The sequence below is a fragment of the Lonchura striata genome, chromosome 2 (genome assembly GCF_046129695.1).
Source record: "Lonchura striata isolate bLonStr1 chromosome 2, bLonStr1.mat, whole genome shotgun sequence".
NCBI lineage: Eukaryota > Metazoa > Chordata > Aves > Passeriformes > Estrildidae > Lonchura > Lonchura striata.
The window spans coordinates 15275853-15294740 of NC_134604.1; the positions used below are offsets into that span (position 1 = coordinate 15275853).

The 18888-nt window shown below is 45.2% G+C and overlaps 2 protein-coding genes across 5 annotated transcripts in view; one reads left to right on the top strand and one right to left on the bottom strand.

Moving 5' to 3' along the window:
• Nucleotides 1-3359: 3359 nt before the first annotated feature.
• On the top strand, nucleotides 3360-14685 carry RIOX2 (ribosomal oxygenase 2). Of its 4 annotated transcripts, none has more exons than XM_021550179.2 (10): nucleotides 3360-3467; nucleotides 6271-6706; nucleotides 7804-7923; nucleotides 8486-8614; nucleotides 9352-9455; nucleotides 11236-11338; nucleotides 11637-11802; nucleotides 12135-12223; nucleotides 13343-13453; nucleotides 14445-14685. In XM_021550179.2, the coding sequence occupies exons 2-10, from the start codon at nucleotides 6275-6277 to the stop codon at nucleotides 14604-14606; spliced, it is 1416 nt and encodes a 471-aa protein (XP_021405854.2). In that variant the 5' UTR covers nucleotides 3360-3467; nucleotides 6271-6274; the 3' UTR covers nucleotides 14607-14685. The 4 variants fall into 4 exon arrangements, with proteins under 4 accessions (XP_021405854.2, XP_021405852.2, XP_031361688.2 ...); XM_021550177.3 differs by lacking the exon at nucleotides 3360-3467 and adding an exon at nucleotides 4336-4435; XM_031505828.2 differs by lacking the exon at nucleotides 3360-3467 and adding an exon at nucleotides 4385-5236.
• A 735-nt stretch (nucleotides 14686-15420) lies between these two features.
• The window catches only part of CRYBG3 (crystallin beta-gamma domain containing 3), an 80848-nt gene continuing 77380 nt past the window's right edge, over nucleotides 15421-18888 (bottom strand). Inside the window, exons 20-22 of the mRNA XM_021550174.2 lie at nucleotides 17940-18098; nucleotides 17500-17659; nucleotides 15421-16989 (exon numbers count right to left, since the gene is read on the bottom strand). Of these exons, the coding sequence (XP_021405849.2) occupies nucleotides 16901-16989; nucleotides 17500-17659; nucleotides 17940-18098 (408 nt within the window). The 3' untranslated portion in view covers nucleotides 15421-16900. The remainder of the gene's footprint in view (nucleotides 16990-17499; nucleotides 17660-17939; nucleotides 18099-18888) is intronic.

The following is an 18888-nucleotide window of genomic DNA, read 5'->3' on the forward strand; positions in this document are numbered from 1 at the left end:
CTTTTCCAACTGGACTATGCAGAGCTTCACCGGGGTGATCCCATGCACAGGCTCCACTGCAGTGGCACAGGAGCTGTGTGCTCACTAAGGGAGCCCTTTGTCACCCCCTATTTTGGTTGGCAGTTGGCACCAACCGCTTTGGGATACCTTTGGGATAGCTCCTGTCCTTGTCTCACTTCCTGCATTCCAATTTTCCTGGGCAACCCCTGTGCACCTCAGCGGCCTCTGCCCTTGGATGGGAACCAGGGGAAAAATTATGGCTTAGCAGTACAGTAGGGACCAGCAGGAGGCCAGGCTGATGGGGCTTTGTAGACTGTACATCAGCAACGCTTCAAGAAAACCCATCACCCTTGTCAGCTGTCCATGACTCTCCATGCTTTGAAGAATCTGGCTCACCAGTCCCTGAGGCAGCACAGGGACAACGTTCCAGACCTTGGGCACTTGCAGCCGCTTCCTAGGTGGATGAGCAGCACCTCCGGCATGAGCTGTGTCCTTCATGAGTTCACCTCTGCCTCACCTCTACCTGCTGTAATGCCCTGCTTCTTGCAGAACTCTTTGGCTTAGAAACACAGGCTTTGAGACAGACATTTTAGACAACTTTGTCAAGAGAACAAACCAACCACGCCTTTGGTTCTTCTGCTTTCTGTTGCATGTTAACTTGGGGGTTTGCCTCCCTCCTTCTTGCTTTGGCTTTTGAGATTGAATGTTCCAGTGAGGAGAAGCTGCATCTGCCCCTTGCAGCAGTGATCCCCAGCATAGTTCCAGGAAATAAAATGAAACAGCTGTGCCAAAACAGAAACACATACAGGAAACCTGTCTGTCTCAGATGAATCCTGTGTGGAAATATCCTTAGGTTCAGGCTAAGGAGGCTGAATTAAGGATAAATTAGGGATAAACACAGAAAGTTTTCACAGCTCCAGAAAAGAATCAGGATTACTTTTGTAACTTTCCCAAGAAAGGAGTGTTTTCCACTAAATTCCTTGGGTTTGTCTGTCATTTAATGAGCTGAGTTTATATTTACAAAGATCAAAATTATCATTTTGAAGTTCAAAATGATCATTTGGTGACAAAAAGTGTCACAAGGTAAATGCTTGGTCAAGTTGATTAGTCAAGGAAGTGGGAATAAATTTGGAAGCCTAAGTCACTCTCTGGTTTCTTTATTTACTTTATTTTATTTACTTACTTTTTTTTTTCTTGTTCAGTTTACTTATTTTCTTGCTCCCATCTTGTTTGTTCAGAGCATGATGACATCTCTTAACTTTTTCAAAGAGCTGCATTTGTCAAGCTCCCAGATCCAGAGCTGGAGGAGTGGTGACATGGTGCCTGCTGAGTGACTGAAATCTCACGGAGTGAGCGGGACAGATCGCTGCCAAACAAATGTATCAGAGCTGAGACAGCTTTGATACTTTTCCAGGAAATCCTGTCATGGAAAGCAGAACCATACCAGGAATGACAATGCTGGGAACGCAAAGCCAAAGGATACACAGGCTTTGGCAAGAGTAACATCACAGCAGACCTCAAGCTGAGCAGATGTATAGTGTAGCTGTATATAAAAATACACCATCACAGCCTTGCTCCTGCGCTGCCATTATGAGGCATCCTGCACAGATGTTCCAGATTGCCTGAGAAGATCCCATCTAGTTGCTCCAGATGTGTAATGTGTCTTCTAAAGTTTTCACATGAACTAATATAACATCATTGTTTTCACATATTTTTCTGCCCTACAAGAAGTATTTGTTGTGTAGCCAACAGTGAAGCCTCAGCCTCCAATGGAGAAAGGACTCAAAATCAGTTCCCTTTTCTAAATTCCTTGCAGGATTTGCAGCAGCAGAAGCCATGCAGCACAGCATGCCCAAGCCCTGTGTAGGCTAAAGTAAACTGGTCCCCTCACATGGAGGTGTGGAGGAAAAGAGATTCCTGCCTGCATTTACCTTCCAGGCACATCTGTGCAGGTGCCAGAGAGCTGCAGAGTTGCTTTTGGTGGAGAAAGCTGTTGTTACTTTCAGCTGTGAATGAAACCATTGGCCAGGGGTTCTCCCCACCCAGAGTACAGCAGATCATCCAGTTCTACCCTCCTGTCCTGGGCAGGGATGCCTTTCATTAAACCAGGATGCTCAGACCTGACCCTGAACACTTCCAGGGATGGGATATTCACAGCTTCTCTGGACAACCTGTGCCAGGGCCTTGCCAACTCACAGTAAAGATTTTTTTTTTTTTTTTCTAATATCCAATCTAATCCTCCCCTTTTCAGTCTGAAGCAATTTCCCCTTGTCCTGTCACTACATGCTCTTGTAAATGATGATGACATTTAACTTTTACAGCAAAGCTTATAATTTTTACCTGCATTAAGTGCAGTGATAGGGATTATATCCGGATAAATTATGCTTAAAAAAAATCTGTTGCTTGTATAAATAGTAAAAGGTAACAAACAGTATTTCAATGACTTATTTCTTGTCTAGAGGGGGTGCTAGAAGGCTGGCTAAGCTCCCATGGCCCTCTGAAGTGTGTGTTAACTTCCTGACAGGTATGGTAATAAATACTCTCAGTCAATTTGTCTCTGCAGACCAGCATGGAAGTCTTTAAAAAGGTATTCACGAGTATTTCCCATTCCTGCTGGTTTTGCAGCCAGTCCCATGTGTGGGGTTTATATCCCAGAACATTTCCTGCGAGTTAAAGCACCACAGGCATTATGTAAGTACATATTTGGTGAGTGTTCATCCTGATGGCACTCAGGCAGTTCTGCTGAGGGTTCTTTGTGGATTTTTTGGAGCTGAAATAACAGCTTGTCATGGTTTCTGTGACCAGCTGAGGTGCAGGATGTGGTCTCACTATTTTTAACATCTGCTGCTACACCCATCTGTAATAAGAAAACATCCTGTGGGAGGTAGCTTAGGTGATTCAAACTTCTAAGTCCGAACAACTTCATTCTTAAAGGTTTCATAATTCTTCAAACTGTCGGTACACAAGAATAAAGCTTTAGTAAAGCCTACCTAACATCTTTTTTCTGATATCATTTGCCAATGTAAACTAAACCATTAGCGGGCCTCTTTAGTAAAGGTAATTCAAAATACTTCTGGAAGTTTTCATGTACTCGGTAAGGATTCTGAAGACTTCTTTGAGGCGGCTTCAGAGGGACTCTGGAACGGGATTTTGGTCCGGGAAAAGGTCGCGCAGCTGAACCCCAGACACTGTTGCGTGTACGAAGCAAAACTGAATCCTCTGAATAACCTCAGCGGAGACACTGCTGCGTTCCTGTTGCAGTACCCACGGGAACAGCACTGGAACAGCGCTGTGCTTCCTTCTGGCCGCCCGGAAGCGGCTCCTCCCGTGACACCCAGCGCGGCAGCGACCGCCCCGCTTCCCCCGGCACATCCCGGCCCGATCCATCCCGGCCCGATCCATCCCGGCCCGATCCATCCCGGCCCGATCCATCCCGGCCCCGCCGTCCCCTCCCTCCCTCCCGCAGGGTGAGTGCGGGCTGCGGGCACGGGAAGGGAAGGCACGGGAGGGGAAGGCACGGGAGGGAAAGGCACGGGAAGGGAAGGCACGGGAGGGGAAGGCACGGGAGGGAAAGGCACGGGAAGGGAAGGCACGGGAAGGGAAGGCAGGGGAGGGGAAGGCACGGCAAGGGAAGGCAGGGGAGGGAAGGCACGGGAGGGGAAGGCACGGCAAGGGAAGGCACGGGAGGGGAAGGCACGGGAGGGGAAGGCACGGGAAGGGAAGGCACGGCAAGGGAAGGCACGGCAAGGGAAGGCACGGGAAGGGAAGGCACGGGAGGGGAAGGCACGGGAAGGGAAGGCACGGCAGGGGAAGGCACGGCAAGGGAAGGCACGGGAGGGGAAGGCACGGGAGGGGAAGGCACGGGAAGGGAAGGCACGGCAGGGGAAGGCACGGGAGGGGAAGGCACGGGAAGGGAAGGCACGGGAAGGGAAGGCACGGGAAGGGAAGGCACGGGAAGGGAAGGCACGGGAAGGGAAGGCACGGGAGGGAAGGCACGGGAGGGGAAGGCACGGGAGGGAAGGCACGGGAGGGGAAGGCACGGGAAGGGAAGGCACGGGAAGGGAAGGCACGGGAAGGGAAGGCACGGGAAGGGAAGGCACGGGAAGGGAAGGCACGGGAAGGGAAGGCACGGGAAGGGAAGGCACGGGAGGGGTGGCGGAGGCGCCGCGCGTCCCGGGGCCGCAGCCGGGGCTGCAGCCAGAGCAGCGTGGCCTGAGGGAGGCAGGGGGGGATTCTGCCCCTGGAGAGCTGCACCCAGCTCTGCGGTGCTCGGCACGGGAAGGACCCGGAGCTGTTGGAGCGAATCCGGAGGATGCCACCGCAATGAGCAGAGAGCTGCAGCACCTCTGCTGTGAGCACAGGCTGAGAGGGCCGGGCTGGTTCAGCACGGAGAAGAGAAGGTTCTCCAGGGATATTCTTGCAGTACTTGAATGCTGTAAGAGAGACGAAGACCTTTTACCAGGGCCTGTAGCAACCGGCCAAGGGTGAATGGTTTTACATTGTAAGGGAGTAGGTTTAGATTGGGTATAGGGGAGGATTTTTTCCAGTGAGGGTAGTGAGGCCCTGACAGCTTGCCCAGAGAAGTTGTGGCTGCTCCATCTTCTGGAGGTGCTCAAGGCCAGGTTGAATAAGGCTTTGACCAAGTAGACTGAGTGGGAGATGTCCCTGCCCATGGCAGGGGGTTTGTGCCAGGTGATCTCTTCCAACCCAAACCAGTTGTTGGTCTGCAATTGTGATAAATAACAAAACACGGCAGAAAAGCACATGGTGTCAATGAAGCAGAGTTCTGTGAACAGTACCTATGTGAATTTAACTTCATTAGATGAATCTGAGCAAGCTGAGAGGTTGAAATGATGGCTTTAGGTCTGGAATTCAAAACCATCAATTCAGGGTGGTTGCATTTGTGTTCCTGACATCTGGGGAATGCCAGTTTTAGATCCTAGTGTCAGCAGCATATTCAGATCTTGCTGCCAACCAGGGACTAATTTTCAGTCTTTAATTTTTTTAAGCATTCCCTTGCCTCATGTAGAACGGTGGCTTCCTGCTGCTGGGAATGTCCATCCTGCTGGGAAGCTGGTGATGCAAGTTCCCTCCTGCAGGACTGAGGTGACCACAGGTTACTGTTGAAGGACAGGAACTGCTGATGAAGCATTGCCCAGGAGCTGGGGGATCAGCAGGGTGTCTTGCTGCACTGGAGAACTTGCTGCTGCTTGGAAATGCCACAGCTGGAGTTTAGGTCTCAGGATAAGGGATCTGTGCAAGTAAAAGCATCTCAGTGCATTGATGGCATTTGCTTTTGGGGAGTTAAGGTGCCATTTTTATTCAGAAGTGAAAGCATCAGCATGTTCTGACTCCTCATGGGTTGGATTCTCAGACTCGCTCAGACGTGCCCAGAGTCAGTTTGGGTTGGCCAGCCCCGAGCTGGCTGCCAGGCTGTGCTGCTCCAGGGTTGGGCTGGCTCATCCTCAGGATGCTTAGCTCAGCTCCCCAGGCAGGCTTCTACTGCTGCTCTGGGGGAGTTAAGTGCTGGAGCAGACTCAAGGCAAGTCTGTCTGCACATGGTTTAGACCAACTGCTAGCTCAATTTGTGCCTTAAGATTCCTGAGAACTTGGCAGCTAAACGATTTGTGAATTTACTTTTTTATTCTTGCATAATTCTACACTACATACTATGGAAAAACAAAGTAAATTACTTTCAGGTTTAAAATTAAATGTCTGTACTTGTATGAAAGAATTATTTTTATTCTACATAAACCAAAGTTTGACAGCTTGGCAGAAATCAAAGCAGAATCTTGGCATTTTGGTTTTTAAACTGGTACCTTTTACAAGTTTTAAGCTTGTAGGTTTAGTAATTACATAGCATCAACAGAAAGGCCTAACAATGTTCCCTCTTTTGTAAACTGTTTCTGTTGAAGGATATGTAATAAGAATACAAGTTTCTGATCCTGCTCCCTCTCTCCACCTCCCTCTGCATGTTGCCACTCAATCTCTTAAAGCTGAGTTGATTTAAAAAAAAAAAAAAAAATTGGAAGATCTTGCTACATGTCCACTTGCCCACAGGTTCTTTGGGGTGGGGGGCGGGTTTCCTGCATGGGTAATGATCCTTTGGGTTCCATCACAGCTGGGAGCAGTTAGAGAGCTCCTGAAGCCACAGCTGTTCCCAATGTACTGTGAAATCCCCCTGGACAGGGCAAGAGCTGCTGCCCTGGGCCTGTGACCTCTTGAGGTTGTGTTTTGGTGATTGTTCTGGGTTTCTCTCCCCTTGGACAGGAAGATGCCCAAGAAGGGAGGGAAGATTGCAGACGTGGCAAAGGAAACACAGGCTCAGTGCAAACGGCCCAGGTTGGATGCAGCTGGTTCTCCATCAGTCCTGAGTTTTGAGAGCCCAGACAGCCTCTTCAGGAGCCTGATCTCTCCCATCGGAGAAGAGGAGTTTTTCAGGGAATACTGGGAGCAGAAGCCCCTGCTTGTTCAGAGGAATGATGTCCTGGTGGCTGCTTACTACCAGTCCCTGTTCCAGCTGTCACACTTGAAGGAGCTGTGCAGCCAGGGCCTGTACTACGGGCGGGATGTGAATGTCTGCAGGTGTGTCAATGGGAAAAAGAAGGTTTTAAATAAAGAAGGTAGAGTGAATTACATGCAGCTGAAGAAGGATTTTGACCAGAAAAAGGCAACAATACAGTTTCATCAACCTCAGAGATTTAAGGTAGGATTGTTTCATTGTAATTAGCGCCTGCTTTGTAATGTGGTGTGGCTTTTGCTGAGTGGCACTAGACATGGCTTTATATCTGTCCCCAAGGGGAGGTTGGCATTGATGACCTGCTGGAATCTTTACATTAACTGTATTAAAACACAGTTTATACTTCTGCACTGCCCAGCATGTTCCAGTGCTCTGCAGTAAGAACAAAGTGTGATTCATACTATAACGTTTTTCTGTAGTATTAAGTATGCTTTTTAAATGCATGTAATTGGTCATTAGGCATTGGTGCTTAAATTATCTCTTTGCTCCACTTTTTCCTTGTGCAAACAGGGGATTTTGTACCACTTCCCTTTAATCAAGGATGAAGTGTGAAACCATATCAAGTACTTCCAGAACACTCCACCATTTTTGCCAGTGGATTAACATTGAACTACACCATGGAAGTGACCAACCCATTTTAGCTGACTGTCCTCAGTCTTTGTGTATGGGAAGGAGACAGTGGTGCTGCATTGTTGTAAAGGACTTGGATACTTGAAGTTACTTTGATTTAGGCAGTCTTTTCTTGTCCCTTTTTAGGCAGTCTAATTGTGAGGTGGGCCCAAATAAGGACTCAAATACACAGCTGAGTCCCACGTGTAGTGCCACTGACTGAGCTCAGTTGTTGGCATCTCCTGATGTTTCCCTGTCGCGTGTTGGGTATTGAGGAGTAAAGTTTGTACTTGAATATTCCCAAGCAATTGGAGTCATTTGTAAAAGATGTCTAACCTTTGTGTTAGTCTCTCTTCGATGCAGATGGGATGATGGGTGGTTTATTCTGCTCTGTTTAGCCTCATTTTTGCCTGGTTTTGTATACTGAAGTTGGTGCAGGGAAGAGAGCAAACATCAGTGTTCTGATGGGGCATCAGTTTTTGGCTTTCCCATTGCTTCCATATCAGATCTTCTTTGCTAGTGCAATGCTTGCCTTGAGGAGAAGCTGCTTCCCAGGTTGTGCATTCCTGTGGGGATGTCACCATTCTTCCTCAGTGATGGGCTGGTGGCAGCCAAGCTTGGCTGAGCTCTTCAGTAGTAACAGCATCTATTTTTTTTTTTTTCCTTTTTAATAGGAGGAGCTGTGGAAGATTCAGGAGAAGCTGGAGTGTTACTTTGGGTCTCTGGTGGGCTCCAATGTTTACATCACTCCCCAGGGGTCTCAGGGCCTTCCCCCTCACTACGATGATGTCGAGGTAGGACAACACCACCTTGTCTGTGGGACCCTTTGTGGGCTCCTGGCAGTGGCTGCCTCTGTGTGTGCTTCCACCTCTTCCCCACAATAAACAATCAAGAAAGAGCTCTGTTTTTCTGCAGAAAACTTATTTGCAAGTGTTTCCTTATGTATTTTTGCTGAAAGGGTACTAATAGTAATGGCTAAGTTTAAGTGACTGGAGAGGAACAGGGATTTCCAAATTCAGGATAAAACAGATCACACTTCACAACTCTTCTCTCTATTGTTTCTATTTGGAGTACAAGAATTTAGTTCAAATGTTAATCTCTGCATTTAGACAGCTAAAAGGTTAAATGAAGGGAATTGTATTTGCTATGCTGGGGAGTAGCTGGGAGTAGGGAAGGGGAATACCTGTATTTGTCAGAAAATCAACCTCTGCCAGTATTTCTGTCCCTGGTTCTGGCTTGGTTCCCCAGACTTGGTGAGTCAGAAGATAAATTAAAATACCTGATGAGCTGGATGAGTGAGGGGCAGCAGGGCTTCCTTAGGCCCCCCAAAAAATTTGGATTCATGGTCTTTTGCAGGTGTTCATCCTCCAGCTGGAAGGAGAGAAGCACTGGCGGCTCTACAAACCAACGGTGCCTTTGGCTCGGGAGTACAACGTTGAGCCAGAAGAGAGGATTGGGAGTCCCACACATGAATTCATATTAAAGGTTTAGTTGCTTTTAATTCATATTAGAGGTTTAATTTAATTGCTTCAGGTGGTCTGGGCTGTGGTAGCAAGGATCATGCTTGGTAGGTTCTTAGAAGTAGCTGATGTGATCAAGTTTAAAGACCATAAGGTTAAAATTGAATTATATTTCATCAATATTGCTCTATGAACTTTCTCTTTGTGCTGGTGTTTATAGGAAAAGGCATGAGAAAACTGATTTTTTCCTTTGTGGAGGCAATTTCATGTGCTTTGCACTTCTTTTTTGTCTCAACTTCCCTGATCTATATTATTTTCTGTGGAGATATTTAATTTACATATGTGAGAAGATAGGGGAGGAGGAAGGTTCTACTTGTTTTTTTAAGTGTTTTAACTAACATTTTCAGACTATTTGACTTTTCTTGTGACACACTGGCCTTACCTTTTGATATGATCTGAGCAAATTCCCAGGGCACTGAATTACCAACAGATTCATCTCAGCTGCCTTGTCCCCTTCCTGCAGCTCAGCAGGACTGTGCATGTTCTAGCATGCTAAAAGCTCGTGTTTGCAGACAGGTGCAGAACAAATATTGACAGTAGGTTTCTTTATGTTATTAAAGTGTACATTGGAGAATTGCTCAGTCTTGTGATTTTTAAAGAATATGTATTGTCAGTCTGTCTGCTCAGAGTTATTTTCTCTGGATTACAGTAAGGTTTGACCAAGAGGCCTAAATGTATCAATTCTCTTTCATTTTCCTGCAGCCAGGTGACTTATTGTACTTCCCAAGAGGGACTATTCACCAAGCTGACACTCCTCATGGGATCTCCTATTCAACACACGTGACCATCAGCACCTACCAAAACAAGTAATTCCTCTTTATTTCTTGTTTTGTATGGCTTTCCTTTGCCAGATGATGTTTGTGAGCTGTACAGACCTGAAGCTGGTGCTTCAAAGAAGTGATGTCCTATTTCTTAAAAAAAAAAAAATATTGTAATGAGCTCTGCTTGGGTCTTTACTGTGTTCATCCTATGCAGCCCTTGTGTGGTTTGTTTTCCCGTGGGTATTGCAGGGATAGGGCATGTCAGCTTACCCCCAGAGGTGTGGAGAATGGAGTGAAATACACCCCACTACTGCATAGGTGCCCTGCTGTTAGGGGCAGAATCTAAGTGTTGATGTAGCAGTAATTGAAGTTTTGGGGTTTGGGGGAAGGAGGGGAGGGAGACTGTTGTTTGAAGCAGTCTCTTTGCCAGGTTTTCATGCAGCATGCTTGATTGCTTTTTAATTGCTTTATTTATTATTTACCAGCTGGAGACTTTAATGTGGAAGATAGTGTTACAACTGCAAACTGACTGCTGTCTTTAAAAAAAACCCTCACCAGTGGCTGAAGTTGCTGTTCATTTCATAATCCAGACAAAGAGCCACGGGTTATTTCTTTAATCAGGTTTCCTCCTGTATTTGATGGTCACCCACACCTCTTCAGACAAATTCTTCCATGCAAATATTCTCTGCTAATTTGTGTTTTTCATTTTCTACCCCATACATGAGAGTCAGATTTCTTTTGACACAGGTCAGGTCCTTGTCCCCCCATTGAAACACTGTTATCACACAGGGAAGAATGCTGCTGCTGCCACCAGCTCTCAGGTGCTGGGCTTGGAATTATTGGTCTGATTTAAGAATTGGGAAGGATTTCTGTTAGCTGCAAAACAGGGCAGAACAAGTCTGGGCATATTTTAGATAACTGAGATAAATCTCTAACCACCAGCTGTACCACTGTGGAAGCCCAGTCAGTGTTGCTGGTCACTTTTCCTGTGGCCAGTGTGCACAGCAGGGTTTGTCCAGCTGGATCTGTATGGATTTATTGGCCAAGCAGTGCTGGGAAGCCAAGGATTCAGCTCCTTCTAATGGGATTGCTGGAGATTTGCAGCCTTGTGTGGAGGCAGTGCAGTTTCTCCATGGCTGCACCAGCCCAGGGCCAGTCCAGTGCGTGACTTGTCAGGAGCACATTCCCTGGGGATGTCTGTTGTGGCTGAGCAGAGGAGCAGGAAAAGCTTCAAGACTGCTCTTCTTCCAAGGTTAAAAAGTGGAATCATCATCCATTAAGGTTATTGGCAATGAAGTGTAAGAGCCTTCCTCTGCCCCTGCTGTCAGCAAGTGTACGTAAAAGAAGCAGCAGTCCTGGTGTTTTGATTTGGTTTGTAGATGGAAGTATGATGTAGAAACATTTCCTTGGGAAAATGAAGAGAATTTGAAAATAGCTGTGGAGGGGGCACTTGCAGGTATTTTTAAGCACCAAGACAAAAGGGACATCTCTGTTGAAGCAGAGTTTGTCTGGACCAGATCCCAGTAGGCAGAGAGGATTGCATGTGTGGGATAAACAGGACAGTTTGGAAAAGCAGTGAGTAGCTGAAGGCATTTGTTGGCAGATGGAAACTGGGGGAAAGAGAAGCACTAAGAAGTAAATGCCCAATTCCAGAGTTTTCTTCCCACTGGGTAGCAGACAGTGAAACATTTGAGTAGACATGGGAAAAAAAAAGAGGCTATAATAATTGTTTTATATCTTAACACTAGTTAAGAAAAAAAAGTAGGATGTGTATTTTATTTCAATGCAACTATTTCAGTAATTTTTTATTCTTCCTGTCCTTCAGCTCGTGGGGAGATTTCTTACTGGATGCAATTCCTGGCCTGGTGTTTGATGCAGCAAAAGAGGACATGGCACTGAGGACAAGCATTCCAAGGCAACTGCTCATGGTTAGTAGGTGGGACTCTGGGAATAATGGTGCATCCAGGTGATCTGTCAGAAAAGTTCTGTTGGGATTCTCTCCTGAATCTTTAAGTCAGTGAAGCTGTGAATTCTTGTGGGACCTCCTTATGGTGGTCCTGTCCTGCTGCTTCAGCTTCGATATGTGAACAGCTCGTGGGGAATGTGTGAAGGAAACAAAGCTTGGCTTGGGATTAAGCAAAGATAAAATAATGTCCAGATTTTCACTGCTTTGCTGCACTGCTTTAGGCCTGGTCTGTTCAGCTTGACTTCTCTGTGGCTGTTTAGCAGGTGAACACAGCTGACTGCACCAAAAAGCTGAGCAGCCTTCTGAGAAGGCTTGCAGACAGTCTGGAGAGCTCCAGGGAACTGAGATCATCCGACATGAAGAAGGATTTCATCATGCACCGGTTGCCACCGTGCTTGGGATGTGACTCTGATCCTTTGACTCCAGGTAGAGTTTGAACTTCCCAAAACTGGCTGATGTGATGGTAGTGGCCAAGTCTGCCACTTAAAACTTGTAGTGTTTCATGGCATGACCTCTCTTGGTCAGTTCCCATTCTCTGGCAGGAGAGATGACTGTTTCCCTTAGGCTGAAATAAAGATTATCCTAGAATTAAAAAATCTTTCTCACTGCTTGTTCCTCCACAAGTTTGAGAACTTGTGGCTGTGGAAACACAGGTTAACAAAAAATGTGGCTATGAGAGAATGGGTAGTGCACAGGGGGCTCAATTTGTAGCATGTCTGCTTTTCTTCCTTTCCTAAGGGAGAATTTATTCTTCCTAGGTGGGAAATTGCCAAAAATAGATAGCAAAATCAGACTGCAGTTTAGAGACCATGCTATCATCACTGTGGAACCAGATCAAGACAATGCTGTAAGTATAAGAAGCCCCCCTCGTATGCCTGGGGTGGGAGGCATGAGAATTGTTGCTCTGTTGTACTAAAAGGGTTGTGCAGTTCTGCTTGGTTGGGTCCTGCATCCCATTATTGCTGTTAAGAGATCCTGGGGCTGTTTACTGAGCACATTCCAGCCTTTTGGAGGGAGGTACAGAATTATATTGTCTGTGATTCTGCATGGCTTTTATCTGAATCACGTGGGGTAAATCATTACAGCAGCTAAAATGGCCTCTCTATCTCTTGATAACAGGTTTTTCTTTAAATTATTTGTATTTAGGAACATGAAGAAATTACAAAATTAGGGTTCCTGAAGAGAGGGAATTCTCTTGGTTGCATTTAGTCTTCACTATTGAGTTATCTCTGTACCTAGTGGGTGACAGTGGAACTTAATAGTTGTTCTACAACATAGATACTGGCATGTTGCATCATTCTGTGTTTACTCTGCTGCTTATCTGTGAGGGTTTATTAGTATGAAATTACAGAAGTGCTTTTTTGTTATCTTAATTTTAAAAAAGATGGGGGGAGGGGGAAACGCATACAGAGGATGGGCTATCATGTAAAAGTTTTTTTTGGGTTTTTTTGGTGTTTGGTTGTTTTTTTCTTTTATGAGTGGAATGTGTCCCTCCAAGAAAAACATACCAGAACTTTCTGATTTTTCTCCTCCATTTTATTTGTGTCCCTATTGCTGTGAGATTGTGTAGGGTTTGGAAACTTTTTTTATTATAAAGCCTTGATCAAGCATTGATAATGGGCATGTGATTTTTAAGAGACAGATCAGTCTCAGACTGGAGATTTATTGACGCACACCTGTTCATTAAGACTTTCCATGAGAGGTGCCTTAAATGGCCTATTTTTCACACAGCAGCACTCCTGTGACTCCAGCAGGGTCAGTTTTAAGGCAGAAAGTTGTAAATAGATTTTCAGAGGTGTTGGAGAGTCCTTTCTTGCTGTGGGAGGTGGCTCTTGGGTCAGTCCATTGAAGTGACTTGCTTTCCTTGCTGTAACAGTGGCCTCTGGAATTAAGGAGCTGGCACTGGAGTGAGGTGGGTGTGAGGGTGTGGATCACCTGTGACGATTTTCTTCCTGCTGTCTTTTAGGATGAAATTCGGAGGGAGATGGTTTATGTGTATCATTCCTTAAAGAACAGGAGAGAAACTCACATGATGGGGAGAGAGGATGACACTACCAGTGAGGATGGCCTGGCACAGGTTTGTTCCTGCAAACACCCAAAATTTATCTTACCATTGTGGGTTTGGCTGTGTTCTTCAGCACCTAGAATTTTTCAGTGCACTCCCAGAGTACCAGAATGAGCTGAAGCTGCAACACAGGCAGTGAATAGTAGAACTAAGTAATGTGATCTTGTGCTTAATTAAACATGTGAGATGCTAATGGGATGTCTTGTGCATGCCCCAAGGCTCCAGCAAAGCTGCTGGAGCAATTGAAGGCTTCTCTTACTTGTGTATCCTTCAGCAGGTCCTGTCTGAGGCTGGAGATGTACCACACATTCCATGGGGATCACTGCACCTCACTTCTGTCATGTTAAACCTGTGTTAGCTCCTGTATGCACTGCAACACCCTGTAAAGGGCTGCTCACTTCAGCCTGGGGCAGGTTAGCACTGGGAGTAAAGACCTCACTCTTCTAAAATCTAATTCAGGTCTGCACAACTCCACCAAGGAGGCAGAACAGAGCACAGCCTGGCCTTGGCTTGGCCTTTGCTGCAAGGCTGGTATTTCCCTTTTGAGGTAATCTCAGTGCTCCTCTAGAGCTGAGGCTGGACACTGGTACCTGAGCTACACACAATACTCCAGGATCTTCCTTTCTGCCCTTAAAAAAGAGTTTGGGAATTAAGGTTCTCTGTGCTTCTGTGCCCAAAGACTGCATATGTCAGCTAGAAATAAAGCTCTGTGACCTTGCTAAAATAATGGGAAGAGTTAGAAAGAGGGTAAATGTAAAATTACTTTTTTTCTTCTGTGCCATAACATCCCTACCTTGTAAAGCATGCTACAGTATGGAAGAGTTACAGTTTTAGTTAAACCTATTTTACTTCGAGGTATCTTTTGAGGCATGCTCTCACCGACAGGAGTGTACTGTGGGAATGGAGCACGTTCCTGCTGCTCCCTCCCCACAGCTTCACACCCTGGTGTGTAATCAAGTCACTGCACTTTGCTCAGGGGCTTTTTCTGTCTCCTTTTCCCCAGCAGACTCATGGGCTGCGCTTCCCTTTGTCATACTTGGATGCACTGAAGCAGATCTGGAGTAGCAGCACTGTTAATGTTAAAGAGCTTAACCTTACCTCAGATGCAGAGAAAGAAAACCTTGCCTTGTCACTCTGGACTGAATGTCTGATTGAAGTTCTTTGATGCTTTTGTGAATTAGCTGCTCTGGCTATCAATGATCTCTTGAGACCAAGGTTTATTAAATTAAGGTTTTTTTAATCCATCCGGCCTCTGGTTTGTAGTGCTAACAAAGCATTGCAGTATCTGTACTTTGCTGCTTTCTGGTGCCAAATGTTAACTGTCCTTCCACACTTCTGGGAAACTGGGCATGGGGAAAAACAGGTAAGTGAGCCACAGCTCCAGGTGTGTGGCTGGATGAAGTCACTCTTAAGTGCCCCCAGTGCTGTGGTGTCCCCTTCCCTCTGGAGAGCTGCTGGGCTGTGGAGGACATCTAAAGTTATACATGGAACAGGCTCCAAAAACTTGGGCATAAAACATTAACTTGTTTTTTTTTCATTTGTGAAGTACATCAGCACAAAAATCTGATTGATTGCCCTGACAGAACAAAAGCTTCCTGGTAAAAGCTGTGTGTGCTGTTCCCACAGGGAAGACTTTGCCCAGGAAAACCACTTTTCCCTCAGATGCTGCCATCCTTGGAATAAACAAACAATAATATTTATTCTCTACCTCCCCCAGCACCAATTTCAAGTGACAGTAACCCAAAAGCCTGTAGCTGGAATCTATATCTTCAATATTCACTTGAGTGGATTTGGTGAGTCTGGTGCAGTTACTATAATACTTCATTGATTTTTAATGTGCAATCTCATGTAGCAACACATTCAATATACTTATCCCCCTTTTTTTGGGCATTGGAAAATAAATATTTTATAGGAATGTGTTCAACATCTGCTGAAAACTATTAATTAGTTTGTTTAAAAAGAAACCAACCAGCCAAATGTTTCTCCTAAAAAGTTTTATACAGTTAAAATATACATGCTTTAGCATTTTACATTCAATGTCTCTTAAGTACAAAAGCCTGCTTTACTTTGTTATGTAACACTGAGACACCAAGTATGATTTAGTCATTCTTCATTTAAAAAACTACAGTTTTTTTACACAGGCTTTTAAAATTTCATATGGAAAGTCACATGCAGAACACGTGATGTACTGACTTATATGGAAAAAAGCTTAACAAGTGCTTTAGTTGAAAAAATATATACAAACATTTGAGGATCTTACTCAAACAGCAGATTTACGATAATTTTAGAATGTAAAATAGTAAGTGCAAGTAATTTTTTTTTAAATAGTACTAGATAGAACTCCATTTCATACAAAAATAGACATCCATATATTTTATTTCTATGGCAAACTTAGAGTTATGTCTTTGTTTGGGGATGATCCTGTTTGAGTGCACAGCTGGCATAGCTTTTTGGAATTTCAAATATCTGCCTTCAGCTAACTGAACTCTTTAAGTAGTCCTAGAAATACATACCCTGAATGTACAAATGCTGGAAAAAAAAATATTTTCAATGAAGATTAATTTAGTGCTGCTGAAGCTGGGGAGCTGAGGGAATTCTCTTCCATGGCAGGTGTTCAGAGTCTTCCAAGGGGCTGTGGTTGAGCCAGGAAAAAGCTTTTCTGACTCTGTTGGAGCAATAGCTGTGGTTGCATAGTGTGGAAAGTGAGGAGAGCTCCGGCACTCCAAGCTCTGCACCATCAGTTGTCCTTGGTGCCACAATGACCCTGACGTGCAGCCATGCTGCTCTGGGAACATGAGGCCAGCCCTGGAGTGCAGGCTGCTGGCACCTTTGGAAATACATGCCAAGGTGAGTTGATTTGGTACTGTTAAAAGCAGAGAAGACAAAGGTTTACCAGTATCATTTAGGGGGTGAAAGGCCCCTGTATTGCCTCATTTCATATGCTGAGCTGGAATTCCAAGGTGTTCCTTGGTTCAGTTCAAAGGTGTCCTTATGAACAAAATAAACTTCATTTTAATGAGAGATTGAGGATCATTTGGAACCTAAACAGTTTCACTTGGGACATAAAAGCCCCACTCAAGTTCGTTGAAGCTCATCAGTGCATTCACTTCTCAGTGAGCTTCCAGCAATGTGAGAGAAAGGTAAAGAGCATTTCTGAAGAGCCTTTCCCCTCCTATCTCTTGCACTTCCTGTGCTGCAGAACTTCTGCCTGCTCTGGTGACTTTCACAGGAGCAGCCTCTGCAGAATCAGCTTCCCTGCAGAGAGACATTGGATCAACCTCCCATCTTCCAGATTTGTGCAAAATTCAGTTCTTTTAGGAGCTGGTGCTTGGCATGAAGGAAAATGGAGAGGAATTGCTGCTTATGGTTCCAGTGGTGTGTGACTTCAGTAGTTGGGTTCTTTTTTCCCCTCTACATGTTGGTAGCCCACAAAAAGTTCATCTGTGGGGTGGATTTTACTCACAATATTTCAATATCCCATTTCTGTGAAGGTTTGTTTTCTATTGGCTGATTCATAATGATGTGATTCTTGTCATAATAATTTCCTCCTTAAAAACAAAAGGAAGTCATGAAGGAAAAGCTTTTGAAAGAAATACTCATAAAAATGATACATAATATTTGAGAAGCATGACTAAGTAGGAAAATCAGCTGAAAAATAGGAATTCTATGAGGTATGGGGCTGTTGTCTGTAACTGAGCAATGACAGTTTTAACCAGCCTTCTTTTTGAAACTCCTTTTCTCTTTTTGAGCTATTCTGTGGTTGGTTTTCCTTCATCACTTTGTCTTCTGTAACTTGCACTCCTTGCCATCTGCACTATCTAACTCCCCAAAGCACAACAGTTCATCTGATCAAAATAAACCTCTGGAGTCAAAAGAGAAAGGTTCTTCCCTGCCCTGCTGTTTCTTGTCCCACTGTCAAGCAACTGGACAGGAAAGATAGGATTCAGTTCCTGACCTTAAGTACAAGCGAAAAAAAAAAAAGCTGGACTATGGAAGTTAACCTTAATCAAAAAACACACTTAAAACCTGTGAGCTTGAGAGTTTTTGTATTTAAATACCTTTAATATCAAGCACCAGTTGCTCACTGAGGTATGAGCTGATGGTTCCATCCTCGTTGAGTCTCCACTTTTGCCTGTCCCTCCCATGTTCTGGCCAGAGGGCGACTTTGGCGCCAGGCAAGTCTCTGCCCCCAATGACATCCAGACAGGTATTGTTGGCCTAAGAAACAGGGAGAGCAGTGAGATCCAGCCCACAGAGCCCCAGTTTTTGTGCCTAACTTGTCTCAGGCACTGAGCATATGGCAGTAAATCCTGATGTAGCTGGTAAAACCCTGGGAAGCAAGCGAGGAACAGACTGTTCAACACCCGACTAGCTGCTTGATCAAATGCGCTGGTCTAGGTTACTTCATTTTTTTAAATGTTAAACCATCAGCTTTTTAAAAAATATTAATAACAGAGCATCAAGGGCAGCACTAATAGAAAACCACTCTGAAACTCACCTTGGACTTGAGGAGCCCCCGGCAGTAGTGCCAGAGCTGGGAGTCGCTGCGGCTGCGCGGGGCCGCGCACACCGAGGTCGCCCGGATGTCCGCCAGGCTCCCAGCCACGGTCAGGTACCTGCCCTGGGCCCTGTTCCTCAGCCTCAGGTACACTGCTGGCTGCAAGGGTGAGGGGAGAGATTTACAACACAGAGATCGAGCCCATGATGTGGGAGGGCCTCCCCTCCACCATCCTCCCCTCCGTCTGTGCTCAATTTTTGTTCTCAGTCGAGGATGTTCAGTAATTTTTGGTTGGAAACCAACGTGAATGTGAAGCACACTGAGTGGTTTTTCACATGCAGATGGGAGGCTATAAACAGCAATGGCAGATAGGTCTTTTTACAAAGAATGTAATTATGGCTATAGAACTAATTCCTGTGATCTGCAAATATGCCTAGTTCAGCACATTCCAAGGGCAGTACTCCACAACCTTTTCATTCTTAAAACTTACTGAGTTACAAATCCAGCAACTTCAGCCCTCCCTAACTGGAATATTTGGCAGAGAAATGCACCACTCTTTTTGAACATACATGGAAAAACAGGGCACTGACCTGGTATCCCTGTTTATTGGTTTACTCAGAAAATAAAGAGGATTTTGCAGGGCTACTGCAGGGTTTGAGCTTTTGCTCTGTTATTCACTGATTTCAGTGCAAATAAAAAGCTGGGAGTTATAAAGGGCAGCTCTGTTGGAAGCCCTTCACTCACAACCTTTTTTCTGGGAGCTTTAAATCTCCTTTTTTTCCATATTAAAACAAACCCTGAGCTACAGAGAATAAGGCCTCTCTCCTACTAAGCATCCATAAACAAAAACTGTATCAGTACAGTGTTTAGTTACTCTTTGTGGTTTAGAGAACTGAACCTTTGAATAAGACTTAAATTGGAATTACCTGGGGTGAGACAGAAAGGGAAA